This window comes from Gigantopelta aegis, chromosome 2, assembly GCF_016097555.1.
Source record: "Gigantopelta aegis isolate Gae_Host chromosome 2, Gae_host_genome, whole genome shotgun sequence".
Taxonomy (NCBI): domain Eukaryota; kingdom Metazoa; phylum Mollusca; class Gastropoda; order Neomphalida; family Peltospiridae; genus Gigantopelta; species Gigantopelta aegis.
Window position 1 is genome coordinate 49,554,003 of NC_054700.1, and position 23,700 is coordinate 49,577,702.

The 23,700-nt window shown below is 35.0% G+C and overlaps 1 protein-coding gene across 1 annotated transcript; it reads right to left on the bottom strand.

Moving 5' to 3' along the window:
• Positions 1–1,341: 1,341 nt before the first annotated feature.
• On the bottom strand, positions 1,342–19,350 carry LOC121388851 (DDB1- and CUL4-associated factor 12-like). The gene is made up of 7 exons (XM_041520370.1): positions 19,270–19,350; positions 10,129–10,189; positions 8,634–8,806; positions 8,133–8,195; positions 4,253–4,412; positions 2,919–3,064; positions 1,342–1,739 (listed from the first exon to the last, which is right to left on the bottom strand). Exons 1-7 carry the CDS (start codon positions 19,348–19,350, stop codon positions 1,584–1,586), a joined length of 840 nt encoding a protein of 279 aa, XP_041376304.1. The 3' UTR covers positions 1,342–1,583.
• Positions 19,351–23,700: the final 4,350 nt, after the last annotated feature.

The window sequence follows — 23,700 nt, forward strand, 5'->3', positions numbered from 1 at the left end:
TTAGTCTTAGAGAGGAAACCCGCTACATTTTTCCATCAGTAGCAAGGGATCTTTTATATGTACCATCACACAGACAGGATAGCACATATCATGGCCTTTGATATACCAGTCGTGGTGCACTGGCTGGAACAAAAACTAGCACAATGGGATCTGCACATCAAGGGAGCACTTTGCCACTCAGCTACATAAAAGCAATACAGATTTGTCGAGCTGTGTCAGTGAAATGAAGATGAAAGAAAAATCAAGTAACAATAAGACTAAATCGTCAGACACCTCATACTTAAGGCATGAAATCTGTCAAAATCTTATTCCATCAGAAAACATGCCAAGAAGAAAGAAGATGAATTACATACTGCCATTTCTGTATATGAATTTAATGCACCAGTACACCAGACAGAGAGTAAACTGTGCCCACAATGCAATTCAAACAATACTAAATACATGTAGTTTATATTTACAGCTATGTAATATAGGTCGCCAAGTATATTGTACGAATATAGAAGAGGGCCTCGTAAGTTGTCAAACTTGTGCCCAATTCTTTTGTTCTTTGTACAATAAAATATGTTTGCAATCAATATTAAATGCCAAAATCAATGCCGCAAATAAAACTGGCTTCTACCATGCCTAGTTACTATGAAGGTAATGTGAACAATAACAAAAAGGAAAAGGTACTTAAAATTGTATCTCTGCACATCCTTGCTGAGCACAGATAAACACAAGTCATTCCTAGCAGTATACAGGCCCCACACTTGGTTCATAATGAATAGGACAATTGTAAACTGATCAGATGGAAGATTATGACTGAGGCAAAGTTTGCGGGTTTCAAAATGAAACCGTAGACGTTTTTCCAGCACTGTATAGCTTACATTAAAAAGATAACACATACTACTTTCTCACTGTGTTGCATCCTCCTACAGTAATAACATCAGCATAATATAATGACATAAGAAAAGGTTAATTTAGCTGTTGGGTTTTCTTAAAAATCGAACAGTAATTACTTTTTTGGGGGTTAATTATTAAAATAGCAAAACATTACAACAAGGTATGTTTCCAGTGCTCGGCCTACCCACCGCCTAATTAGCCAACTTTTACATTTTATGCAAAGTGGCTCCAACATTTAGTATTTGACTACTAACATTCTGTTTATATTAGCCACTTTTTAAAATAATTTCCAAACAAATATTCTATTTATTTGAAAAATAGCTCAAACAAAAGCCACTTTTTAAAATAATTTCCAAACAAATATTCTATTTATTTGAAAAAAATAGCTCAAACAAAAGCCACTTTTTAAAACAATTTTCAAAGAAATATTCTATTTATTTGAAAAATAGCTCAAACAAAAGCCACTTTTTAAAATAATTTCCAAACAAATATTCTATTTATTTGAAAAATAGCTCAAACAAAAGCCACTTTTTAAAATAATTTTCAAAGAAATATTCTATTTCTTTGAAAATTAGCTCAAACAAAATTACGTCTAGTGTATTTCAAAAACAGAACCATTCTGTAGCATCCATGTTTGCTCATCACAAAGATAATAACAACACAGAGAAGTCGTCACTGTCAGACAAAGGTAAGGTGGTGGCTCAATACCACAATCCGGCGTAGTTCCCCCACAGTCCGGCTGGAAGAGGTCCGCCCGCCGCAAACAACCGCAGTCCACTGTCATCATACGTGTGTGTGTAGATGGCATTAGGGTAGTCCTGATCCATGAAGAAATCATGATAATTCTCGTCATGTTTCTGAAAGAAAAGGAAGGATGGAAATGTTTTATTTAACGACGCACTCGACACATTTTATTTTATGGTTATGTGGCGTCAGACATATGGTTAAGGATCACATAGTTTGAAAGGAAATGTTTTATTTAATGACACACTCAACACATTTTAATTATGGTTATAAGGCGTCAGACATATGATAAAGGACCACACAGATATAGAGAGGAAACCCGCTGTCGCTATTTCATGGGCTACTCTTTTTCGATGAACAGCAAGGGATCTTTTATATGCACCATCCCACAGACAGGATACATGTAGTACACTGCAAGAAAAGAAACCCAAGAATTTCTAAAACAACACCAGGCCCAACAAATGTTCATATCTTCCAAGTTCAAGAGCTATAACTTTGTTCTAAAATAAGCAAATATATGCTAACGAAAGTCAAATTTATATGAATTGATAAAGCTATACACAAAATTACAGCTCAATATCTTGAGATATTGTGATAAGAAGTCCAGAAATCTATAAATGTGCAAAAAAAACACAACAACAATCAATGAAAAGGGAGAAATTAAGTGATATATCGTCTGGGCAGTTCATTCCTGTAATTTGATTTCTAATTTTAGGAACTACCTGCACATTTGTCATCTGCAACTAGTAACAATATACTCCCAGTTTTCAGTGATGTACTTAATGGTTAAGGACTGGTGGTGGTCTGTGGTGTAAATGTTGATTGGAAGGTTGCTAATGTTATCTTTAGCCACATGTGTTATACTGACGTTATCTAGGAGATTCGATTCTGTGGTGTACACCCTAAAGAATTTGTCCATAATTTTATTTGCAGAATACACTTTTTATTATGAGGTCAAATATTGTTTTCAATATTTGAAAACCCCCCACATTTGTCTGCTTTCACTAAATTAAATATCAGCAGATTTCACTGTTAGTCTGTTACACCATTAGTGAGACATATAACTAATGGCAACTTATAGAAGATCAGAAGAAAAAAATGTTTTCAGACTATAAACAATGATGTTGGTGTGTTTACTGTCAAAAACACATGGTGCAGATCAGATTTACATGTGTGCTTTAGTTTATTTTTAGTGGTCTTTATCAACACCTAATTTAAATATTATTTTGTAATGTATTTACTACTGGGTGAGACATTTTGCGAGAACATCATTGACACAGTCATGTACTTACCAGCCATCCTTGACTAACTGTCAAACTGCAGGCATGTCCACAGTTCATCTCTAAATATTTGCCTGCTCGCAGGTCATAAAACAAAATAACTCCCACTCCAGTACCTATTGTAATAATCTCTTCATTGAAATTCACAGAACGAATCCCTGAAAGAAAGGGAGAAAGAAATATAATACATAATAATGCCAGTTGTTTTAAAGGACAGCATACGATGTAGACTTGTACAAATTGAATACCAGTCTAATAAAATTGAGCTAAAATATACTAGTGACCAGGCCTTCTAGATTATTGTAGCCCCACTCCCATGGCTAGTGATATTCAATGATGGGCTAGTAAATAACTATTATTGCCATGCCTGACGGCTAGTGAAATATTTTTGTCAAATGTTGCAATTAAGACTATTTTGTAAATATTAATATCATGCCCCCTACCCCCACTGTTAGTGTTTTAAGCTATATCTCTCTCTTTAGGTGACATATCCCATTTTTAATATTATTTAGTAATTTGTATTACTTTGTGAAGTAAAGTAGGGCTAGTGAATCTTTAATCATGGCTAGTAAAAAAAATTAATCACTGATCCCATGGCTAGTGGATTTTATAAACATTCTAGAAGACCTGAGTGACATTTTTGAACAGGCAGAAAGTTGGGGGGTGGGGAAGATAGAAATTGTGTTTTAATGACACTTCGGCTCACAACTTTGGACAAATAAGAAAATAGCTATGGCAAAAATTATACTGTGAAAATATAGTCTCCATGGCATTTACCACAGCAGAGAGAGAGAGAGAGAGAGAGAGAGAGAGAGAGAGAGAGAGAGAGAGAGAGAGAGAGAGAGAGAGAGAGAGAGAGAGGATGTAGAGTAACCACATCTAAATTAAGCAGTTTTAAAAAAAAAACAAGTCAACAGATGTCAAAATTAAGCTTGCACATATATTGAGATTTACTCATTACACAAGTTTGAATCAATGTTTTAGTTTTAAAATTATTTATGATAAACAGAAAGAAAACTTGGATATGAAATTGTCCTTTCCAACACTCACACACTTCCAATGGATTATTTCAAACATCATAACAACCAATCAAGTGACTATGATCATCCATTAAGTCAACTTCCTGGAACATGACTACTTCTTTTGTCTTTTTTTTAGCTCTAGACTTACTTATGGTACATGTACAGATGCAATTTTTGACAGATCTGGTATGAATGATTTGTTTCCCTCCACTGAACGCTGAATCAGCAACCTTCTCAATTTACCAAGTTGGTGCCTGCAGTACAATACTTCAAAATGCTACAGTACCGTAGTACTAGTTAAAACTGTGCCAGTTCAGAAATTACCTCTCTCTCTGTGTTTGGACATGATGGTTGAGGCGATGTTGCGTGACCGCGGGTCAATGAGTGTCACGGCCGACTGGGAACCGATCGCGTACAGAGTCTTCTTCTTGCTCACACACATACACACGTTCTCCTTGTTACAGTGCAGCTTCTTGCTGTAAAACTGAAATAAAAATAACTAGTATACTTCTTACTCACACACATACACACGTTCTCCTTGTTACAGCAGGGCTCGCGCTGTCAGTAGCCAAATTAATGGCTAATAAAATTTGCAAGTGGCTAAAATTTTGGCTAAGCCATTTTCTGTCTTCTGATGTGAACAACGGTTACATAATCTATCTGACACCTCAAACATAATAATAATACCAAATATTCAATTAGTGTAATAGCATTCTCGCGACCGGTAACAAAAAAATGGTGTCATTCAGAATTTTAACGGAATGCATTCAACATGTATGACAGCAATGTCTGAAAGATCTGTAACTTGTTATTTTTACTTTGTAAAATCTTTGAACCAAAGTAATAAAAACAGCCCTACAATCACAAAGCGTGTCAATTTTAATACACATGCCAGTTCTGGGCCTAAAGACATGTAGGCTATCTCAAGGGCCGAGTTCAGCCAGACCGAGCAAAAACAAAATGTTCGCGAGACTGGTTTGTGCGCTTCACGTTAAACCAAATGGACATGATGAACACCAATCAAATAGTTCGCGAACATTAAGAAGAACGTTTGTTGGCTGAACTGAGGACAGCTCTCGGTGCAAATATACGTCATGCTTCAGAGTCAGCTGACACCCGCGTGTCAAGAGACATCGTTGTGGACATTAAACAATACGATTACGCAAAAGTAAATCTTGATGTAAATTTGTATAAAAACAATAGTTGTTCGCATCAATGAATACCTAACTGCAGTTTTTGTTTATTCCTTTGTCTTTGTTAATTTCGTACCCATGGTCGAGAGCATGCACGCAGATCGTAATCGCGGGAAATGAACATGCAGTATTTATACAAATTGCAGTTAAATGTACACTGAATAAAAGTAGTTTACAATAATCATATTTATTAGATAATTTTAGCTATAAATTTGTAAGACTGTGAGGTGACATTTAGTAAGTTAGCTGGATTTTAAAAAGACCATAAATTTTAATTTTATTAATGTTTTTTTTTTTTTTTTTTTTTTTTTGTGGGGGTTTTAAAATAAATGGAGTATACTGTGAAATCGGCATTCTTAGCCGAGGTATTTTGCAATCAGAAATCACATCAAGCATTTAACACGACGCTGAAATTAACAGCAACAACATGGCACAAATTATGAAATTGTTTAGGGTGGGGAAAACCAAATTAACCAAATTAACATAAAGATTGCTATTTAAAGAAATAATGAGCTCTATATAAAAAAAAAAGCTTTCAAATTTTTATTTGGGAAAAAAGGAAGAAAGAAAAAACAACACCCTCCATAAACATCCACCCACCCCCATATTTCTGTATGTTTGTTAATTTAATGTCATAGGCCTTAGAAGTGGGGGTGGGTGTATGGGTACTAGCTTCAAACTGAAGATAATGCATAACCCCATCCCCACCCCACTCCCGCTAAAAAATCGAAGTAATATATTAACTGCCCCTACCCCCATTGAGGTTTTGTTATTCCTATTTATTCCAGTCTGTTCACAATTAGCTGAAAAAGATACATTTTCATATTCATATATAAATACTCTATACAGTACTGCGTAAAACAAATTTGGCTAAAACATTTTCAATATGGCTAATAAAAATTCCATTTGGCTAATATTTTGGCTACAGGTATTTTTGATCCAGGGTGAGCCCTGTTACAGTGCAGCTTCTTGCTGTAAAACTGAAATAAAAATAACATACAACTTGTTAGTAGCTTCTTGCTTCTGAAATAAAAATAACTAGTATTCTTCTTACTCACTCACATACACACGTTCTCCTTGTTACAGTGCAGCTTCTTGCTGTAAAACTGAAATAAAAATAACTAGTATTCTTCTTACTCACATACATACACACGTTCTCCTTGTTACAGTGCAGCTTCTTGCTGTAAAACTGAAATAAAAATAACTAGTATTCTTCTTACTCACATACATACACACGTTCTCCTTGTCACAGTGCAGCGTCTTGCTGTACAACTGAATATAAACATAACCAGTATTCATCTTACTCACAAACTCTCTTTGTTACAGTGCAGAACAAAATATTATCATATTTTTCTGATATACACACACAAACACACCACATATTCTTGTTGCAGTACAGCTTTTGACTGTAAACTTGAAATATTTTGATGAAGTAATAACAAAACATCTATTAAATACGTAATTATGGATAGCATGGAACACAAAATAACAAAACAGACCAACAGTATCATTTACTTATTTTTCCTGTGATACATTTTTTGTATCCTTTGTTATTTTGTTAAATTGCAAAATGCAGAACTTACACATGTACTTTTAGTCTCTTGATAATAAAACCTTTTGAAGTCTAAGCTCGACACTTTTGTAAAGTCTCACTTACACCAACAGCATGTAGTTATGTCTGAAAGTTGTACTACATTCTTAGTCTAAACCGTAAAGGGTGTATATGTATACTACCAAATCAAATCCTATAGATGACAATAGTAACATACATGTATGTGGCTAAAACTCCTACATGCAGCATATCAATCGACATAACTGCCACGGATATAAACACGACCACCACTCACCCTTAAAGTGAATCAGAAAAAATTGGGGTCAAGTGCTCATTTCTGAGATAACGATTAGCGTCCATGACTACCCTAATACCGCACAAAATTTTAGTACTTTTTTTTACAGGTACCCTATGCATGTTTCAAGCACAAGGCTACTTGACACAGTGGTACTAGATGAAATAAAATTGCATACATTTTTTGCCTAGATGAAACTTTTTTTTTTTTTTTTTTTACAACCAACACACTCACATTTATCACCAATTACAAGACTTGTGGTGTTCAATTCTCTATCAAAAGTTGGGTGCACCTCGAACTGTGACCCAGCTGGAAGTTATTTGGTTTAGTACTACCTATAGGTCATTGGCATGGGCCCTGATCATGGCTCCAACTTAACAATGGCACGGACGGCAACTGCTGATGGCCGTTTTTTGCCACTGGATACAAAATATTGCTATTGGTTGCAGGGATAACTTTTGGTTTAACCTGCATTAAAATACTTCATATAGATGGGCCTTTATTTACTTATTACCGGTATTGGAAATGTTATCAAATTACTGTAAATCATAAAATATTAGCAATCTTGAAATTTAACAAAACCCAAATAAGTGACATATTAGCAACATTAAACTTTAGCAAGGTATTCACATTAGAAACTGAAAAAAAAAGAATAAGCTTAAGTTGTAAGTACAGCTGAAATAATATGTTTGACCGAATTTTAACGTTATACAGGATACAGACAACTTAAATTTAGTAGAAAAATTGTGTTAATGTGCAGGTTAACTATTGTTGTTTGGTATCTATTTTATTTAATGAATAGCATGTAACCAGTGTTGTAAATTTATATAATAACTGACAAAAACAATCTCACATATATATGTTGTTGGGTTTTTTGGGGGGAGGGGTGGGGGGACAGACTGCTGTATGTCTCTTTAAATTTAGTGTCTTAGCATCTTATATGGCCTCGCTAAATTCGCTAAAAAAAATTGCTCACTAACATTTCCTGATTTACAGTATTAAGTACTTTGTTCATAGTTCCAGTGTATAATTTGATTAATAATATGTTTGCTTGGTTATTCTGAATGCACAGATTTTGTGTCATATGCCGACTGTCTGTTTAGACTGGATCACCAGTTAACATGGACATGAATCAAGACACTGACGAGTAGTCAATGTACCAACCTGCTGAAATTTCTGTACATCCCACAAATGAAAGTAGGCATTCAAAGATAAGGCTGCCATTTCCTGAAAAAACATCCAAAGAAAAAGTTAACAATTAGTTTTCATATTGTGCATTGTTTGTACATCATACATGTATGTTCAACAAAAATAAATTAAGTGCATGTAGATATTTTTGACATTGTTCTGTATATATGGTATAAAATACATTTGTTTTTGGTTTTACAAAACATAAAAAATTTACTCATTTAGAAATCATCTCTGATCAAAACTTGCAGTAAAAATGTCTACTGGCCCGTACATAAGCTACCAAACGTAAGTTACAAACTTAATAGAACTTTCATCCATTTCTTTTATCTTCACAAAATAATTTAGCACAATTATAAAGCAACAGAAATATAATATTTGAAATTGAATGTGTTATGGGATAACCAAGGAAAAGAGACAGAATTGGTACGCTAAATTTCAGACTTACATGTATGTGCACATATGCCCTAAACCTACCTGTCTGTTGTCATTGATGGAAAGAGCCCGGACCTTCTGGGCTTTCTCACACAGCTTGACAACCGTGGGCTTCTTGATGGCGTACTCGGGAACAAACAAGTTACTCATCTTAGACGTCTGTTCGTCGTCATGGCTGTCCACCTTCCACAAGGCAATACAGTTGTCTCTCGAGCCTGGACAATATCAAAACAGGCAACGCTTTTAACCATGGGTTAAAACATAACTTATATACAGACTATTATATCTGCATTAATGACAGTGTTAAGGGGCCATTCAAATATTACGTAACGCTATTTTTTTTCAAAATTAGACACCCACCCACCCCCTTGTAACACCCCGTAACGCTAGACAATACACACACCTCAAAAAATATTAAATATTAAAGATACACTACACCACCACCCCCCACCCCCCACCCCCACCCCCACACATAAAACATATAAATACCATATTAAAATGTCTGGTGTATTAAAGCATTTCAGTTTGATTTATAATTGTTTTGGGTTTACATTTACCTCTAAAACCCTACATTATATATTGTTGTCATGGCATGGCATGTTTAAGAAAAAACAAAATTGTGTTACGTAACGCTGTTCAATACACCCCCCACCACTTGTAACACCACATAAGGCTTGGACTTACACCCCCACCCACTAAGCATTACGTAATATTTGAATGGCCCCTAAGGATAGGCTAATAAACCAGTATTATGAAATTGCTGATATTTAAATAATTTAAACTTTACCTCAAAAATAATACACAGGATTCTGCAATGGTTTATAAATGGTTTGAAGGACATATACATGTATCTCTTTGCTTAACAAATTACTGCCTAAAGAAATTTCAGGTCATTTAAAAATTAAAAGGTGTTTTTTCTATTAACGGCACCACTAGTGCACATTGATTTATTAATCATCAGCTATTGAATGTCAAACATTTGGTTATTCTGACATTATGTTTTAGAAAGAAAACCTACTATATTCTTCCAATAGTAGTAAGTGATCTTTTATACATGTACATGTATGTACCATCCCACGGACAGGATAGCCCATACCACGGCCTTTTGATATAAAAGTTGTGGTGTACTGGTTGGAATGAGACATAGCCCAATGGATCCACCGACATGGGCTCTCCTAATACAATTTTAATTCCTAATATATGATAAAGATACCAAAAAACAGTCTGGTAATAACCTGTGTATGTACATGTATCTCTTTGCTTAACAACGGACTGCCTACAGAAATGCCAGGTCATTTGATCCTGTAGCATCAACCACTGCCACTGGCTTGTCATCAATATACCTGCTTGGAACATTTCTTTCATGAATAAATATTTATTTTTTTTATATTTTTTTTTACAACAACAAAAAAATTCCCAATACACTGCATGTTTATTTATTAAATCCGAAGCCTGTTAAAAGCCAAACTGTAACTGCATGATGATTGTTTTAAATATATCCACACTCATAATTTAAATTAAACGAACATATGTTTACCTGATACGACAAATTCATCGTCAACCCACACAAGGTCAAAAATCCAGTCTGAATGTCCATTCTACAACAGAGATTAAATGTCAATCATTTTTTTACAGAAGTAACAGCGCAGGTACATAACACTGACAGTGCAAACTGTTTTCTCCTAAATGGATGGATGAACATGTTATAACAAAATTGCCAAAAAGCTTATTTTTTCACTATGAAACTTACAGTACCTTAATTTTATATTGCTAGAACAAACACATTTTCATAGTATTTTCCAATATGCTAACAATACTTTTGTTCAGTATTCATCAATTTTCTTTTCTTTTCTTAACGGCTTAAACTTAAATCACTTTTATTGGCCACAGTTACAGTCAGTCACTATCAGCTGTAAACACTGCAAATCAAATTAAATCACTTTTATTGGCCACAGTTATAGTCAGTCACTATCAGCTGTAAACACAGTAAATCAAATTAAATCACTTTTATTGGCCACAGTTACAGTCAGTCACTATCAGCTGTAAACACTGTAAATCAAATTAAATCACTTTTACTGGCCACAGTTATAGTCAGTCACTATCAGCTGTAAACACAGTAAATCAAATTAAATCACTTTTACTGGCCACAGTTATAGTCAGTCCACTATCAGCTGTAAACACTGCAAATCAAATTAAATCACTTTTAGTTATGGTCACTATCACAGTTATAGTCAGTCACTATCAGCTGTAAACACTGTAAATCAAATTAAATCACTTTTACTGGCCACAGTTATAGTCAGTCACTATCAGCTGTAAACACAGTAAATCAAATTAAATCACTTTTATTGGCCACAGTTATAGTCAGTCACTATCAGCTGTAAACACTGTAAAAATCAAATTAAATCACTTTTATTGGCCACAGTTATAGTCAGTCACTATCAGCTGTAAACACTGTAAATCAAATTAAATCACTTTTATTGGCCACAGTCACTATCAGCTGTACAGTCAGTCACTATCAGCTGTAAACACTGTAAATCAAATTAAATCACTTTTATTGGCCACAGTTATAGTCAGTCACTATCAGCTGTAAACACTGTAAATCAAATTAAATCACTTTTACTGGCCACAGTTATAGTCAGTCACTATCAGCTGTAAACACTGTAAATCAAATTAAATCACTTTTACTGGCCACAGTTACAGTCAGTCACTATCAGCTGTAAACACTGTAAATCAAATTAAATCACTTTTATTGGCCACAGTTATAGTCAGTCACTATCAGCTGTAAACACTGTAAATCAAATTAAATCACTTTTATTGGCCACAGTTATAGTCAGTCACTATCAGCTGTAAACACTGCAAATCAAATTAAATCACTTTTATTGGCCACAGTTTAGTCAGTCACTATCAGCTGTCAAACTATCTTTTATTGGCCACAGTTATAGTCAGTCACTATCAGCTGTAAACACTGCAAATCAAATTAAATCACTTTTATTGGCCACAGTTACAGTCAGTCACTATCAGCTGTAAACACTGCAAATCAAATTAAATCACTTTTATTGGCCACAGTTACAGTCAGTCACTATCAGCTGTAAACACTGTAAATCAAATTAAATCACTTTTATTGGCCACAGTTACAGTCAGTCACTATCAGCTGTAAACACTGTAAAACAAATTAAATCACTGGCCACATTTATAGTCAGTCACTATCAGCTGTAAACACTGTAAATCAAATTAAATCACTTTTATTGGCCACAGTTATAGTCAGTCACTATCAGCTGTAAACACTGTAAATCAAATTAAATCACTTTTATTGGCCACAGTTATAGTCAGTCACTATCAGCTGTAAACACAGTAAATCAAATTAAATCACTTTTATTGGCCACAGTTATAGTCAGTCACTATCAGCTGTAAACACTGTAAATCAAATTAAATCACTTTTACTGGCCACAGTTATAGTCAGTCACTATCAGCTGTAAACACTGTAAATCAAATTAAATCACTTTTACTGGCCACAGTTATAGTCAGTCACTATCAGCTGTCAAACTATCAGCTGTCAGTCAATCAGCTGTGTAAATCAAATTAAATCACTTTTATTGGCCACAGTTATAGTCAGTCACTATCAGCTGTAAACACTGTAAATCAAATTAAATCACTTTTATTGGCCACAGTTATAGTCAGTCACTATCAGCTGTAAACACTGCAAATCAAATAAACTTTTATTGGCCACAGTTATAGTCAGTCACTATCAGCTGTAAACACTGCAAATCAAATTAAATTACTTTTATTGGCCACAGTTACAGTCAGTCACTATCAGCTGTAAACACTGCAAATCAAATTAAATCACTTTTATTGGCCACAGTTATAGTCAGTCACTATCAGCTGTAAACACAGTAAAACAAATTAAATTACTTTTATTGGCCACAGTTACAGTCAGTCACTATCAGCTGTAAACACTGTAAAACAAATTAAATCACTTTTACTGGCCACAGTTATAGTCAGTCACTATCAGCTGTAAACACTGTAAATCAAATTAAATCACTTTTATTGGCCACAGTTATAGTCAGTCACTATCAGCTGTAAACACTGTAAATCAAATTAAATCACTTTTACTGGCCACAGTTACAGTCAGTCACTATCAGCTGTAAACACTGTAAATCAAATTAAATCACTTTTATTGGCCACAGTTATAGTCAGTCACTATCAGCTGTAAACACTGCAAATCAAATTAAATCACTTTTACTGGCCACAGTTATAGTCAGTCACTATCAGCTGTAAACACTGCAAATCAAATTAAATCACTTTTATTGGCCACAGTTATAGTCAGTCACTATCAGCTGTAAACACTGCAAATCAAATTAAATCACTTTTATTGGCCACAGTTACAGTCAGTCACTATCAGCTGTAAACACTGCAAATCAAATTAAATCACTTTTATTGGCCACAGTTATAGTCAGTCACTATCAGCTGTAAACACTGTAAATCAAATTAAATCACTTTTATTGGCCACAGTTATAGTCAGTCACTATCAGCTGTAAACACTGTAAATCAAATTAAATCACTTTTATTGGCCACAGTTATAGTCAGTCACTATCAGCTGTAAACACAGTAAATCAAATTAAATCACTTTTATTGGCCACAGTTACAGTCAGTCACTATCAGCTGTAAACACTGTAAAACAAATTAAATCACTTTTACTGGCCACAGTTATAGTGTCACTATCAGCTGTAAACACAGTAAATCAAATTAAATCACTTTTATTGGCCACAGTTATAGTCAGTCACTATCAGCTGTAAACACAGTAAATCAAATTAAATCACTTTTACTGGTAAAAATCAAATTAAATCACTTTTACTGGCTCACAGTTATAGTCAGTCACTATCAGCTGTAAACACTGTAAATCAAATTAAATCACTTTTACTGGCCACAGTTATAGTCAGTCACTATCAGCTGTAAACACAGTAAATCAAATTAAATCACTTTTATTGGCCACAGTTATAGTCAGTCACTATCAGCTGTAAACACTGTAAATCAAATTAAATCACTTTTATTGGCCACAGTTATAGTCAGTCACAATCAGCTGTAAACACAGTAAATCAAATTAAATCACTTTTATTGGCCACAGTTACAGTCAGTCACTATCAGCTGTAAACACTGTAAATCAAATTAAATCACTTTTATTGGCCACAGTTATAGTCAGTCACTATCAGCTGTAAACACTGTAAATCAAATTAAATCACTTTTACTGGCCACAGTTATAGTCAGTCACTATCAGCTGTAAACACTGTAAATCAAATTAAATCACTTTTATTGGCCACAGTTATAGTCAGTCACTATCAGCTGTAAACACTGTAAATCAAATTAAATCACTTTTATTGGCCAGTTATAGTCAGTCACGATCAGCTGTAAACACAGTAAATCAAATTAAATCACTTTTACTGGCCAGTTAGTCAGTCACTATCAGCTGTAAACACAGTAAATCAAATTAAATCACTTTTATTGGCCACAGTTAGTCAGTCACTATCAGCTGTAAACACAGTAAATCAAATTAAATCACTTTTATTGGCCACAGTTATAGTCAGTCACTATCACTGTCAAATCAAACAGAAATGCAAATTAAATCACTTTTACATGCATCTTCTTTCCACAGCCTACCTGGTTGCAGTCCAAAGACAGTCACTTGTTATCAGCTCTTTGCTAGCAGGTTCGGCACACTGTAAATCAAATTAAATCACTTTTATTGGCCACAGTTATAGTCATGTCTCTAAAGTTGGACAGCCAATTGCCATACCATCATTTAATAGACAATAAACATAACTCATTTTACCATAAGTTCATTTCACATGGATTTTTCAAATGGCACAATTGTTTAAATTAAAATATTTTCTTCAGTCACTGTTTAATGCATTATTAATCATCAAATAACATTTAGCAATTTTGCACTGAATTTTTACAGCATTCTGAAAATTGAAGTGTCATGCTCCAAGTTCATTTTTATTGTGGGGAGATGAAAAATGATGTCTTTTAACTTCATTCAAACTTAATATTATACATATGTATTAATTAGTATTTATTGAAATTAATATATCTATTTTGCATTACGGAATGTTATGGGGGAAAGAAGATGTGTCAAATGTTACATATCATTTTCAAAATATGAAATATAAAACTTGGAAAGTATTTACATTCAGATTGGGAATTTTTTTTACTCCAAAATTTATCAACAATCAACTGAAGCACCGTCTAGATGGTGCCATCACTGGACTGGATGAGAGCTGGGTGTGGGTGTTTAGACGTCAGAGGTTTAGGGTCACTTTAGGGCATAGGTCATTTCTGTTGTAGGGATGGTTCTTTTTGGCTAGTGTCACGGGGATTCTATAATACCCATAACTGAATGAAACACGGTTATCAAAATATCTCTCCTAACTGTATATCTATTAGATCTCTCTGTATCGAGCAGTATTACCCGCTGTGGCTCGTCTCTAGGTATGATCAGAGATAAGATCTTATATAAGTATATATTATTATAGCACGTTTAGTTCACTAGAAAACACAACAAAAACACAATACACTTTGGAATCTGTATTAATCTACGTACGCTGACAAATGTACTGCTGCAGTAGTTAATTAATAACAACAAATAATAACAACCCAGAACTGATCACTTAATTAGTTAATCTCTAGGTGTCTAGTTTACACAATATGCTAATCACTTCACCGTGACACAACACCCACACGTGTGATAATTGAGAAACGCTAACACACACACGTGCGATAATGGAGAAACGCTTCCAGGGGAACTTAATTAATAAAGGAATTACAACACTATTCCTAACTGGTTAATTTTTAATTAACCCTAACTACTCATTCAGTAACCTTGTAACACAGAATTAATACTGGTACCTATCACAATAAAGACAATAACCTACAGTTTACCTAGGTCTTCTAGGATGACTGGCTAAGCTTTATATTACCAAATACTCGTATACTGTTAGAACAAAAAGTCTATGATTTACTTCATCAGATGACCGAAGACACTGTCTAAAGAATATTGGTATAATACAGTATTAAAATATTTAAAGTCACATCAATCACATCAAGGTTATACACAGAGCAGAAAATATATATTTACCAAAGTCCCGTCTGAACTAATATAGATCGTTCAGTGGACGGACAGCGATCCCCTGGAGCCTTCCTATCGTTTCTCTCGATATCTCTAAACCATAGCTATTTATTCAAAACTCTCAGAGACAGCGAATATCGCCTGGGGGTACAACGCGGTTACTCACCTATCATCTGATATTCCACCTCTCCCAGAGTTGGTATATTTTTCTCTGATCGTCAGACTGGCTGTCGCCATTGTCGCCAAATCACGGTTGTAAAAACCACACTCACGGAGGTATTACGTAACTACTCGCCACATGGCCTCCGCACCTGGCTGGGTGTGTATTAGAAAGTACAGCTCGAGGACCGTCGCGCAGAAGTATTACGTAACAAGTTGCCCACCTGGGCTAAGTGCAATGAAACTGCACACGGCCCTCTAACACAATTAATATCGCCACAGGCGAAAACAAAATTAAGAGCATGTTCCGTCACAGCTAGGTTGGGCTGCATGGCTTACTATCCCCTCCAACCCAATTCGCCACATTGAAGTTCCAAATACTATTGGCATTCATCAAACTGTGGTCATGACACTCCTTTCATGGTGCAAAGCCCAACCCTTTCCAACTATAATCCTCCAGGACACATACATGTAAATGTTGGGGTGGGGGGTGTTGTTTGGTTGGGTTTTTTTTAAATATTTATTTTCCCCAGTCCATTCTGACCATGTCAAGGTTGGGGAGTGATATAATTTATATACAATTACATATACAGGCATCGAAATAAGCATGGTGTCTGGTAACCCATTTACAGGTTACCACAAAATATAGTCTGGTAACCTATAGGTTTCCACAACTATTTAAAAGTTAGAATTGAATTCCTGTTACTACGATGCAGTTGTTCTGAAATTGTAACAGTGCGCGCGAACATCGGTACGAGAAACGAAATCCGGAAGTAAATTTATTTAGTGGGCGCTGCTTAAACGCGGATTGCCAAAATTGCTTTGCAATTGCACAAGTGCGCACGAACATTGGTGCAATTTGGTACGAGAAAACAAAACGCGAACATAAATTCATCTAGTGGACGCTGCTTAAACGCGGAGTAACTTGCGCGCGAACATCGATGCAATTCCTGACAAGATAATGAAACGCAGAAGTCCTGAATGCATTGCCTGGTTTACGTTCGGAAACGAAACTAACGTTGAAATTTTTGTCGAGAACGAAACACCGTTCTCGACTTTTCTAACATGTGGTAACCTCCCGGTAACCTGAACGACCGTTCTCGACTTATTTCGATGCCTGCATATACATGTATCTAATTTGTGGTATAGTAATGTTACATAGTCATATATAACAATTTGATACATAAATGCATTTGTAATGTTTCTGTATAAATTAAAGACTGGCCAAACAAAACAAACAAAAATAATATGACGCATAGAATGGAAAGGACTGGGAAATATAGGAGAAGAAGAAAGTAGATATAATGGTTAAAACACATAATAAATAAATAAATCTATACTAACGCAAAATGAAAAAGACCTGGAATTCAAAACAAGCTATTGTTTGGAAATATGTTTCAATCAAATGTGTAAATGTTAATAATAAAGTTTATTATTGTTTTTGGAATGTACCTGATCTACATTTTGTGTCATGATAAATAGGTACATTTTAGGTAGGGGTGTAACAAATACACATGGTGGCGAATATAATACAAATCACGAATATGAGGTGACGTACATGTATACAAAAATGTATTCACATCCATGAATACTAAGTGAAAATGTATGGCAGAATGGAAGAACAGTTTGGGGGGGTTTTAAAGTAAAAACTGATTAATCATGGGATTGTCTAGTTCAGAATCACGTTCCTTTTAACATGTGCACATTTTCATAGAAAGGTTTCAGGCTGTTTTGTTTGCTGATATGCAGGGCTAGCTCTGGGTGATCAGACAATTTCATCAAATCATCTATTTAAACTTTAAAAATGGCAAAAACACAGGTATTTTCTAATAAAATAACAATTACTACAAGAAATTTATTCACAAAATTAAAACAAATTTCTCCAATTGTTTTTAAAATTCGCAATTGGCAAACTTGCCGAGTGCCAGAGCTAGCCATGAACTATATTAATCAATTTACTGGGCTAGCAAATGGCGAATTTTTTTTTTAATTTGGCGAAAACAATTTGTGTAATAATTGATATTTTGTGGGAAAATAGCTATAGGTTTTGCATTTTTTAGATAATCTGGCGAAATTTTCTGATCACCCAGAGCTAGCCCTGAATTTAAAACCATATTTGTATTGCCAGAATTCTCATTAAGAGATATAAAAACTTATTTTGCTTTAATTAGCTATTTAAACGCTTGCATAGTGAAGTTACATTTCAAACACTAGCAAAATACCTTCGCCTGTGACTCATGTTAAGAATGTAACTTGTAACGCTGGTTCAATGAGACTATGCGACATCATACAGTTTTTTGACAGAAGCGAAATCAAGGTATACGCAGGGTACCAGTCCAGTGTGTTGAATAAAAAAAAGATCTGTCTATGTGCTCGATCTAATACAAAACGGGTCTGGACATTATCAAAACAATCGAATCAGTATTGTGATTTTAAACATAAAGTGTACAGTTAGCATTACATATATACATGTACACTGTATGTATTCATGTATTCGGTTCAGCTCGTGCAATGCCCACAATTGCCCATGGCAATCGGCAATTCTCCATAGCACTTTCTGCCTCAGGCTTTTTTTCAACGTCATGTTTTTTTGCCGTGGACATTTTTTTAATTGCAGGGGTTATAGTTAACAATATGAATGCAATTATGATACAGATCGTTGTTTGGTGCACCAAATATTTGAATATATCGTTAAACCCCTAAATTTAGGTATAGTATACCATTTTATCAGATGCTCTCAGGGCTAGCTCGGAGTCGGCAGAAAATTTCGCCAAATTATCTATTAAACTTCCAACTTTTATAAATTCCCAGTTATTTTTTAACAAAATGTCAGTTAATGCATGAAATTCTTTCACCAAATTAAAATAAAATTCGCCAATTGGCGGATTTGGCAAGTGCTAGAGCTAGCCCTGCATGGCTCTAAATTCCCTTTCCTTTTTAATTAACTGGATTAAAATTGTCCCATAAAAGTGAATACTATTCTGTCTCAAGCCTAACCACTGGCCATGCCAGAGATTTGGTTTGGGATGTACATGCCTGAAACTTGGAAGGATTAAGCGTATAAATACAGTTTACTATGTTACTACACATGTACTACTTTTAAAAGTTCACTAGGTACCGTGAAAAACTGTGAAACCCTACAAACCTGTTTATTTACATTCACCTTGTTTTTAAGGAATCTACATATGCGTGAACCCTGACATCAGAATGCTTTTGTTAAATTAAGAAAACCTTCCCAAAAATAAAGTGAACAAACGAGGAAAAGACAAGTAGATATTATTTTAAAATATTTTTATACATTGGGAATTCAAATGTATACCTAAATGTCATTTTGCACTGTACACACTACATTAAATAACGTGTAATATTAAACAAACTTAAAGAAATAAACAGTCTTACATCGCTGTCATTGTCAAATTCTTGTCTGCCTCGCAGATTAATTGCATAAGAGTTTTGGTGACATCTGAAGAATGCTAACATTAGGTCTCACTAAACAGATCACTTCCGGGTGAGAGTTCATTCATCATGGTCCACTATAGTTCCTAATTGTGACACACGTTATGGTTCACATATTCACTTCTAGGAAATGGTGAAGAATTAAAACAATATGTATGTTTAATGGTAAGCCTTCTGGATGTATTTTGCCCATGTTATTTTGTAATATTGTGCATCGACCTTTTGGGACATGGGTATATAGCGCAAGTGACAGCCGGAGTGAATCGGTTAATGAACCACCTGTTCGGACCGGTACTACAGCCAGATGCGGTCATATAGCAAAAAACTGAGATGGAAATGTTCTCAATTTTGGAATGAAAATAAATGCTTATATAATGTATGTTCGCAATGGTGTATGTTGTTTGTGCCAACGAGAACCCGTTCTATGGGCAATCTTCGCTTGAAGTTGGGCAGTTTAACATGGGTTTCAATGGCAGAAGACATCTGTGTAGTGAGACCTTAAGACTACGACATATATTTAAAACTTTCATAACAGAAACTGGCATATGTATTTACAGTATTAACATTTGTTGGTTGATTTTCATAATAAATTGAACAAGCCGTTACAAGGTAAACCATTAATTCATCAAATCGATCATACATTACAGTGGGCATGTGCAGAAAATATTTCCCATTAATAGGCGAATTCAGGATTACTCCAAAATTGGTAATAAAAAAATGACATAGCCATTATTCAGATCATTACAGTGATTTAACTGATTTAAGTGTGTGATTACTGCAATTTTTATCAGTAATGGTGGGGACTAAAAACATAGCTGATAAAATCCTGGTAAATTTCATTAAATATAATATATCTAAAAATTACGATGGGATATGTTATATTTATTATGTTCCAAGGCAAACCGATGGTGCACCAAGTGTCTGTAACTCTGTTGTCGACCGTAGCGTGTTTTCCCCTTTTCATTGAATCTTGATGAGAAAGGGGAATTCCAGCTCTTAATTTTAGATTTTGTGGGGGGCTAAATTATTATCTATAAATAATTAGAAACTTACTCTTTGCCATTTGTTACATATGCAGTAAACGCAACTATCCCATATGTCATGTTTGGTGAAATAATCGAAAGTTTGGCATAATATTCGCTGATTTTCAGATCAACTGTCGGATATATTAAGTGCGCCACCTACTTCCGGGAAGATAAATCAAGTGTACGTATTTCCATATGGTCTCATAACACAGTTTGACTAAAACATAAGATATCATTATAATTTTCAAATATTTGTTACCCCCAAAATCTTGTGTTCTCCAAATTACTAGCAACAGTGTCAAAAATAAACTAAAGAGTAATCAAAATGGATGATACCTTATTTTGTTTGTAGGTTGGTTAAAGTTGCATAGTAATTTTTGGTATCAGGTCGTTTCGTAACCATACCGTTTCGTACCATACCAGTTCGTACCCAAAAGCATACCAGTTCGTACCCAAAGGCATACCAGTTCGTAACCAGAGGAACATCGGCATACCAGTTCGTACCCACATTTGTACATGTTATTTAATGAAAAACAAAACAACAAAAATCCAAGCCAACTGCATTTTAATAATTAGCGATTAGAAATTGTCACGAAGAATCATGTCAAGCGAAGTCAGCTTATTTATTGATATATTTCAAACACATTATGATTACTTTCTACGTCCGTTCGGACTAAGCAAAAAGCAGATTGGACGTGTTGCGACAGATACTAAATATGTGTTAAAGCAAATGGATAAATTAAAACAAAAAGTTGTATTCTTCTATCAAAAATGTATTATATCGGACAATGGGTATGCGGTCAAAACGGCCCCATGATGAAACGGCCCTGAACATGTAAGTCAAAACGGCCAAAGAAAAAAGTCAAAACGGCCAAAGAAAAAAGTCAAAACGGCCAAAGAAAAAAGTCAAAACGGCCAAAAGAAATGGTCAAGAATAATTAGTAATCAATATAGCCTATATCACAAGCAGTTCAAAAATATGTATAAAAACAACCAAAACAAAGGAATCACTGGTAACAATTTATTAGCCTACACAACGCAATTTACTATTGTAATTAAGACCACCAATTAACATTTTATTTAACAACACTGATAGACCGACCCGGCCGTGCCCCCCGGACGAGTTCCATGTGGCGCTACTCGTCGGGGTGTCGTGCGTGCCCGCCCTGTAATTCATTATTTTAATAATTCAATCTCAGAAAGGGAAGGGGGGGGGGGGGTAGTGGACCATCTAGGCTTTCCGGGTGAGTGCGTATCGTCTGAACGAGTTCCTAGTGGCGCTGCTCACCCGGGGGCCACAACGGGCCTGTTCCCCAATTTACTAATATAATTAAGACCACCAATTGACCTTGTATTTGAAAAGACCGATAGACCGATCTTTGATACCGTCATGATCAACACACATCCAATTATTTTGAAGGACGCATCAAGACTCTCCTGCATTTCTCGACACTTGTGTAGATGAAATACATTTTTAAAGTATTATATCTAAGGCCGTCTTGACTTTCTTCAAGGGCCGTTATGACTTTTTAACTTTGGCCGTTTTGACTTTTGTTAAGGGCCGTTTTGACTTTTTTCGGGCCGTTTTGACCAATTATTGTTAAGGCCGTTTAGTACTGGGGCCGTTATGACTACGATCCGGACAATGTAGGCATTATTAGACCTAAAAAAAAGTCCACATTCCAAAAACATGGGATATCAGATCTTATTATATTTTTGTTATATGTGCGTGCGTGTGCGCACGTAAGTACGTATGCGTGTATGAATGTTTTTGTTTTGAGCATATATACGTACGAAGAGAGGATCAGTCTTGCGAAATATTCCGATCGATATCTCGGAACGGTTATGCATAAAAATAAACACCATCGCTGCATGTGGAATCGACACCAAATTACAAGACAAAATAATTGCTCTTTGGCTACGAGAAGGTATGCTTTTTGGTTACGAAACGGCATGCTTCAGTGATGCACAGCACATAATTGCTCATTTAATGCTTATAAAAGATACTGAATGATTATTACAACAAATCTTTTGCTAAATGTTACAATATGTTTGTAATATAACATTATAATTGTGTATTTAAAAAATATATTAATGTTAGGTGTAATGTATGACATTATTTAATTGGTTACGAACTGGTATGCTAGTGGTTACGAAACGGTATGGTACGAACGGGTTTGGGTACGAAACCGTAATTTTTACATTAAAACAATGACTACATGGTGAGGTATAGGTACCCAGCAATTGGACATACTAGATTTTGTGATGAAGAAAAGTTACACATGTTGAGTGAGCTGTTGATACTTGTTACTGTACAGCCATTTTGAAATCTACCATGGAGTGGCCATGTTACTAGCATGGATCAACAAGTGTCCAGAACCTGTCATTTGGACACTAATGTTTTTACAAAAATGTTTTGTTTCTGTCAAAACCAATGTTATTAGATTATGCACATGCTGACCAGCCTCTACACAGGATTGCATATCTCCAAAATCCTGGCATTCTAATGACGTATAGGTGATGTAGCTCGGATCGATCCCCATCAGTGTGCACATTAATGATTAGGTTATTTCTCGTTTCAGCCAGTGCTTCACATCTAGTGTAGTAAAGGCTGTGGAATGTGGTATCCTGCTGGTGGGATGATGCATTTAAAACATCCCTAAGGCCCTTTGCTGCTAATCAGAAATAATACCGGTAGTCCATTGTGTGGCTGCAGTAGGTTTCTCTCATTATTTTGTGTGGTTCTTAACCAGAATTAAAATGTGTTGTGTCAATAAATAAAACATTTCTTTCATTACTTCACCGTTTGTTCAATTTTTTCTTGCACTATTGTGATAAAGGTAGAAGATGTCTGGCTACAACTTAGTGTCTAGCTTCAAATATATATTTATTCATGTCTGTCTCTTTGAATTTTTATTTTTAATTGTTTCAAGTTCCCAATAACCTAAAAACTTGCCAGGTACTCCACAACCAAAATATTCAAATCTTTATGTTGAAAAGAAGAAAATGCTTGTGCTCACCGAGTTCTGAATGCCAAACATCTTTCCAGTAACATACAGAAATTATAATTTTAAGCAAAGATCTTACTAACTTGGTAATGAGAGTTTATACTAAGAAATGTGAAAATGGTTTGGAAAACAGTCAAAGCCCCAAACACTAATCTCTGTAAACTGGAATTCCCTCAAAACCAGACATCTTTTACAGTCCCTTTTTAAATATCAGTGAAGAAAACAACCTCTATAAACCAGTTATCCCTTAAAACCAGTGTTTTCACTTGTTTTTTGGAGTGTCTGGTTTTGAGGGGTTTAACTGTATTTTATTTTGCTGAAAAAACAACAAAAAACACAAA

Excerpts from the sequence above, each read along its gene's own strand:
- LOC121388851 (XM_041520370.1), bottom strand. The coding sequence starts at position 19,350 with ATGTTAGCATTCTTCAGATGTCACCAAAACTCTTATGCAATTAATCTG. Across the intron at positions 3,065-4,252 it reads GTCCAAACACAGAGAGAGAG|GGATTCGTTCTGTGAATTTC; the intron begins GTAATTTCTGAA and ends CCTTTCTTTCAG. Across the intron at positions 1,740-2,918 it reads CAGTTAGTCAAGGATGGCTG|AAACATGACGAGAATTATCA; the intron begins GTAAGTACATGA and ends CTTTTCTTTCAG.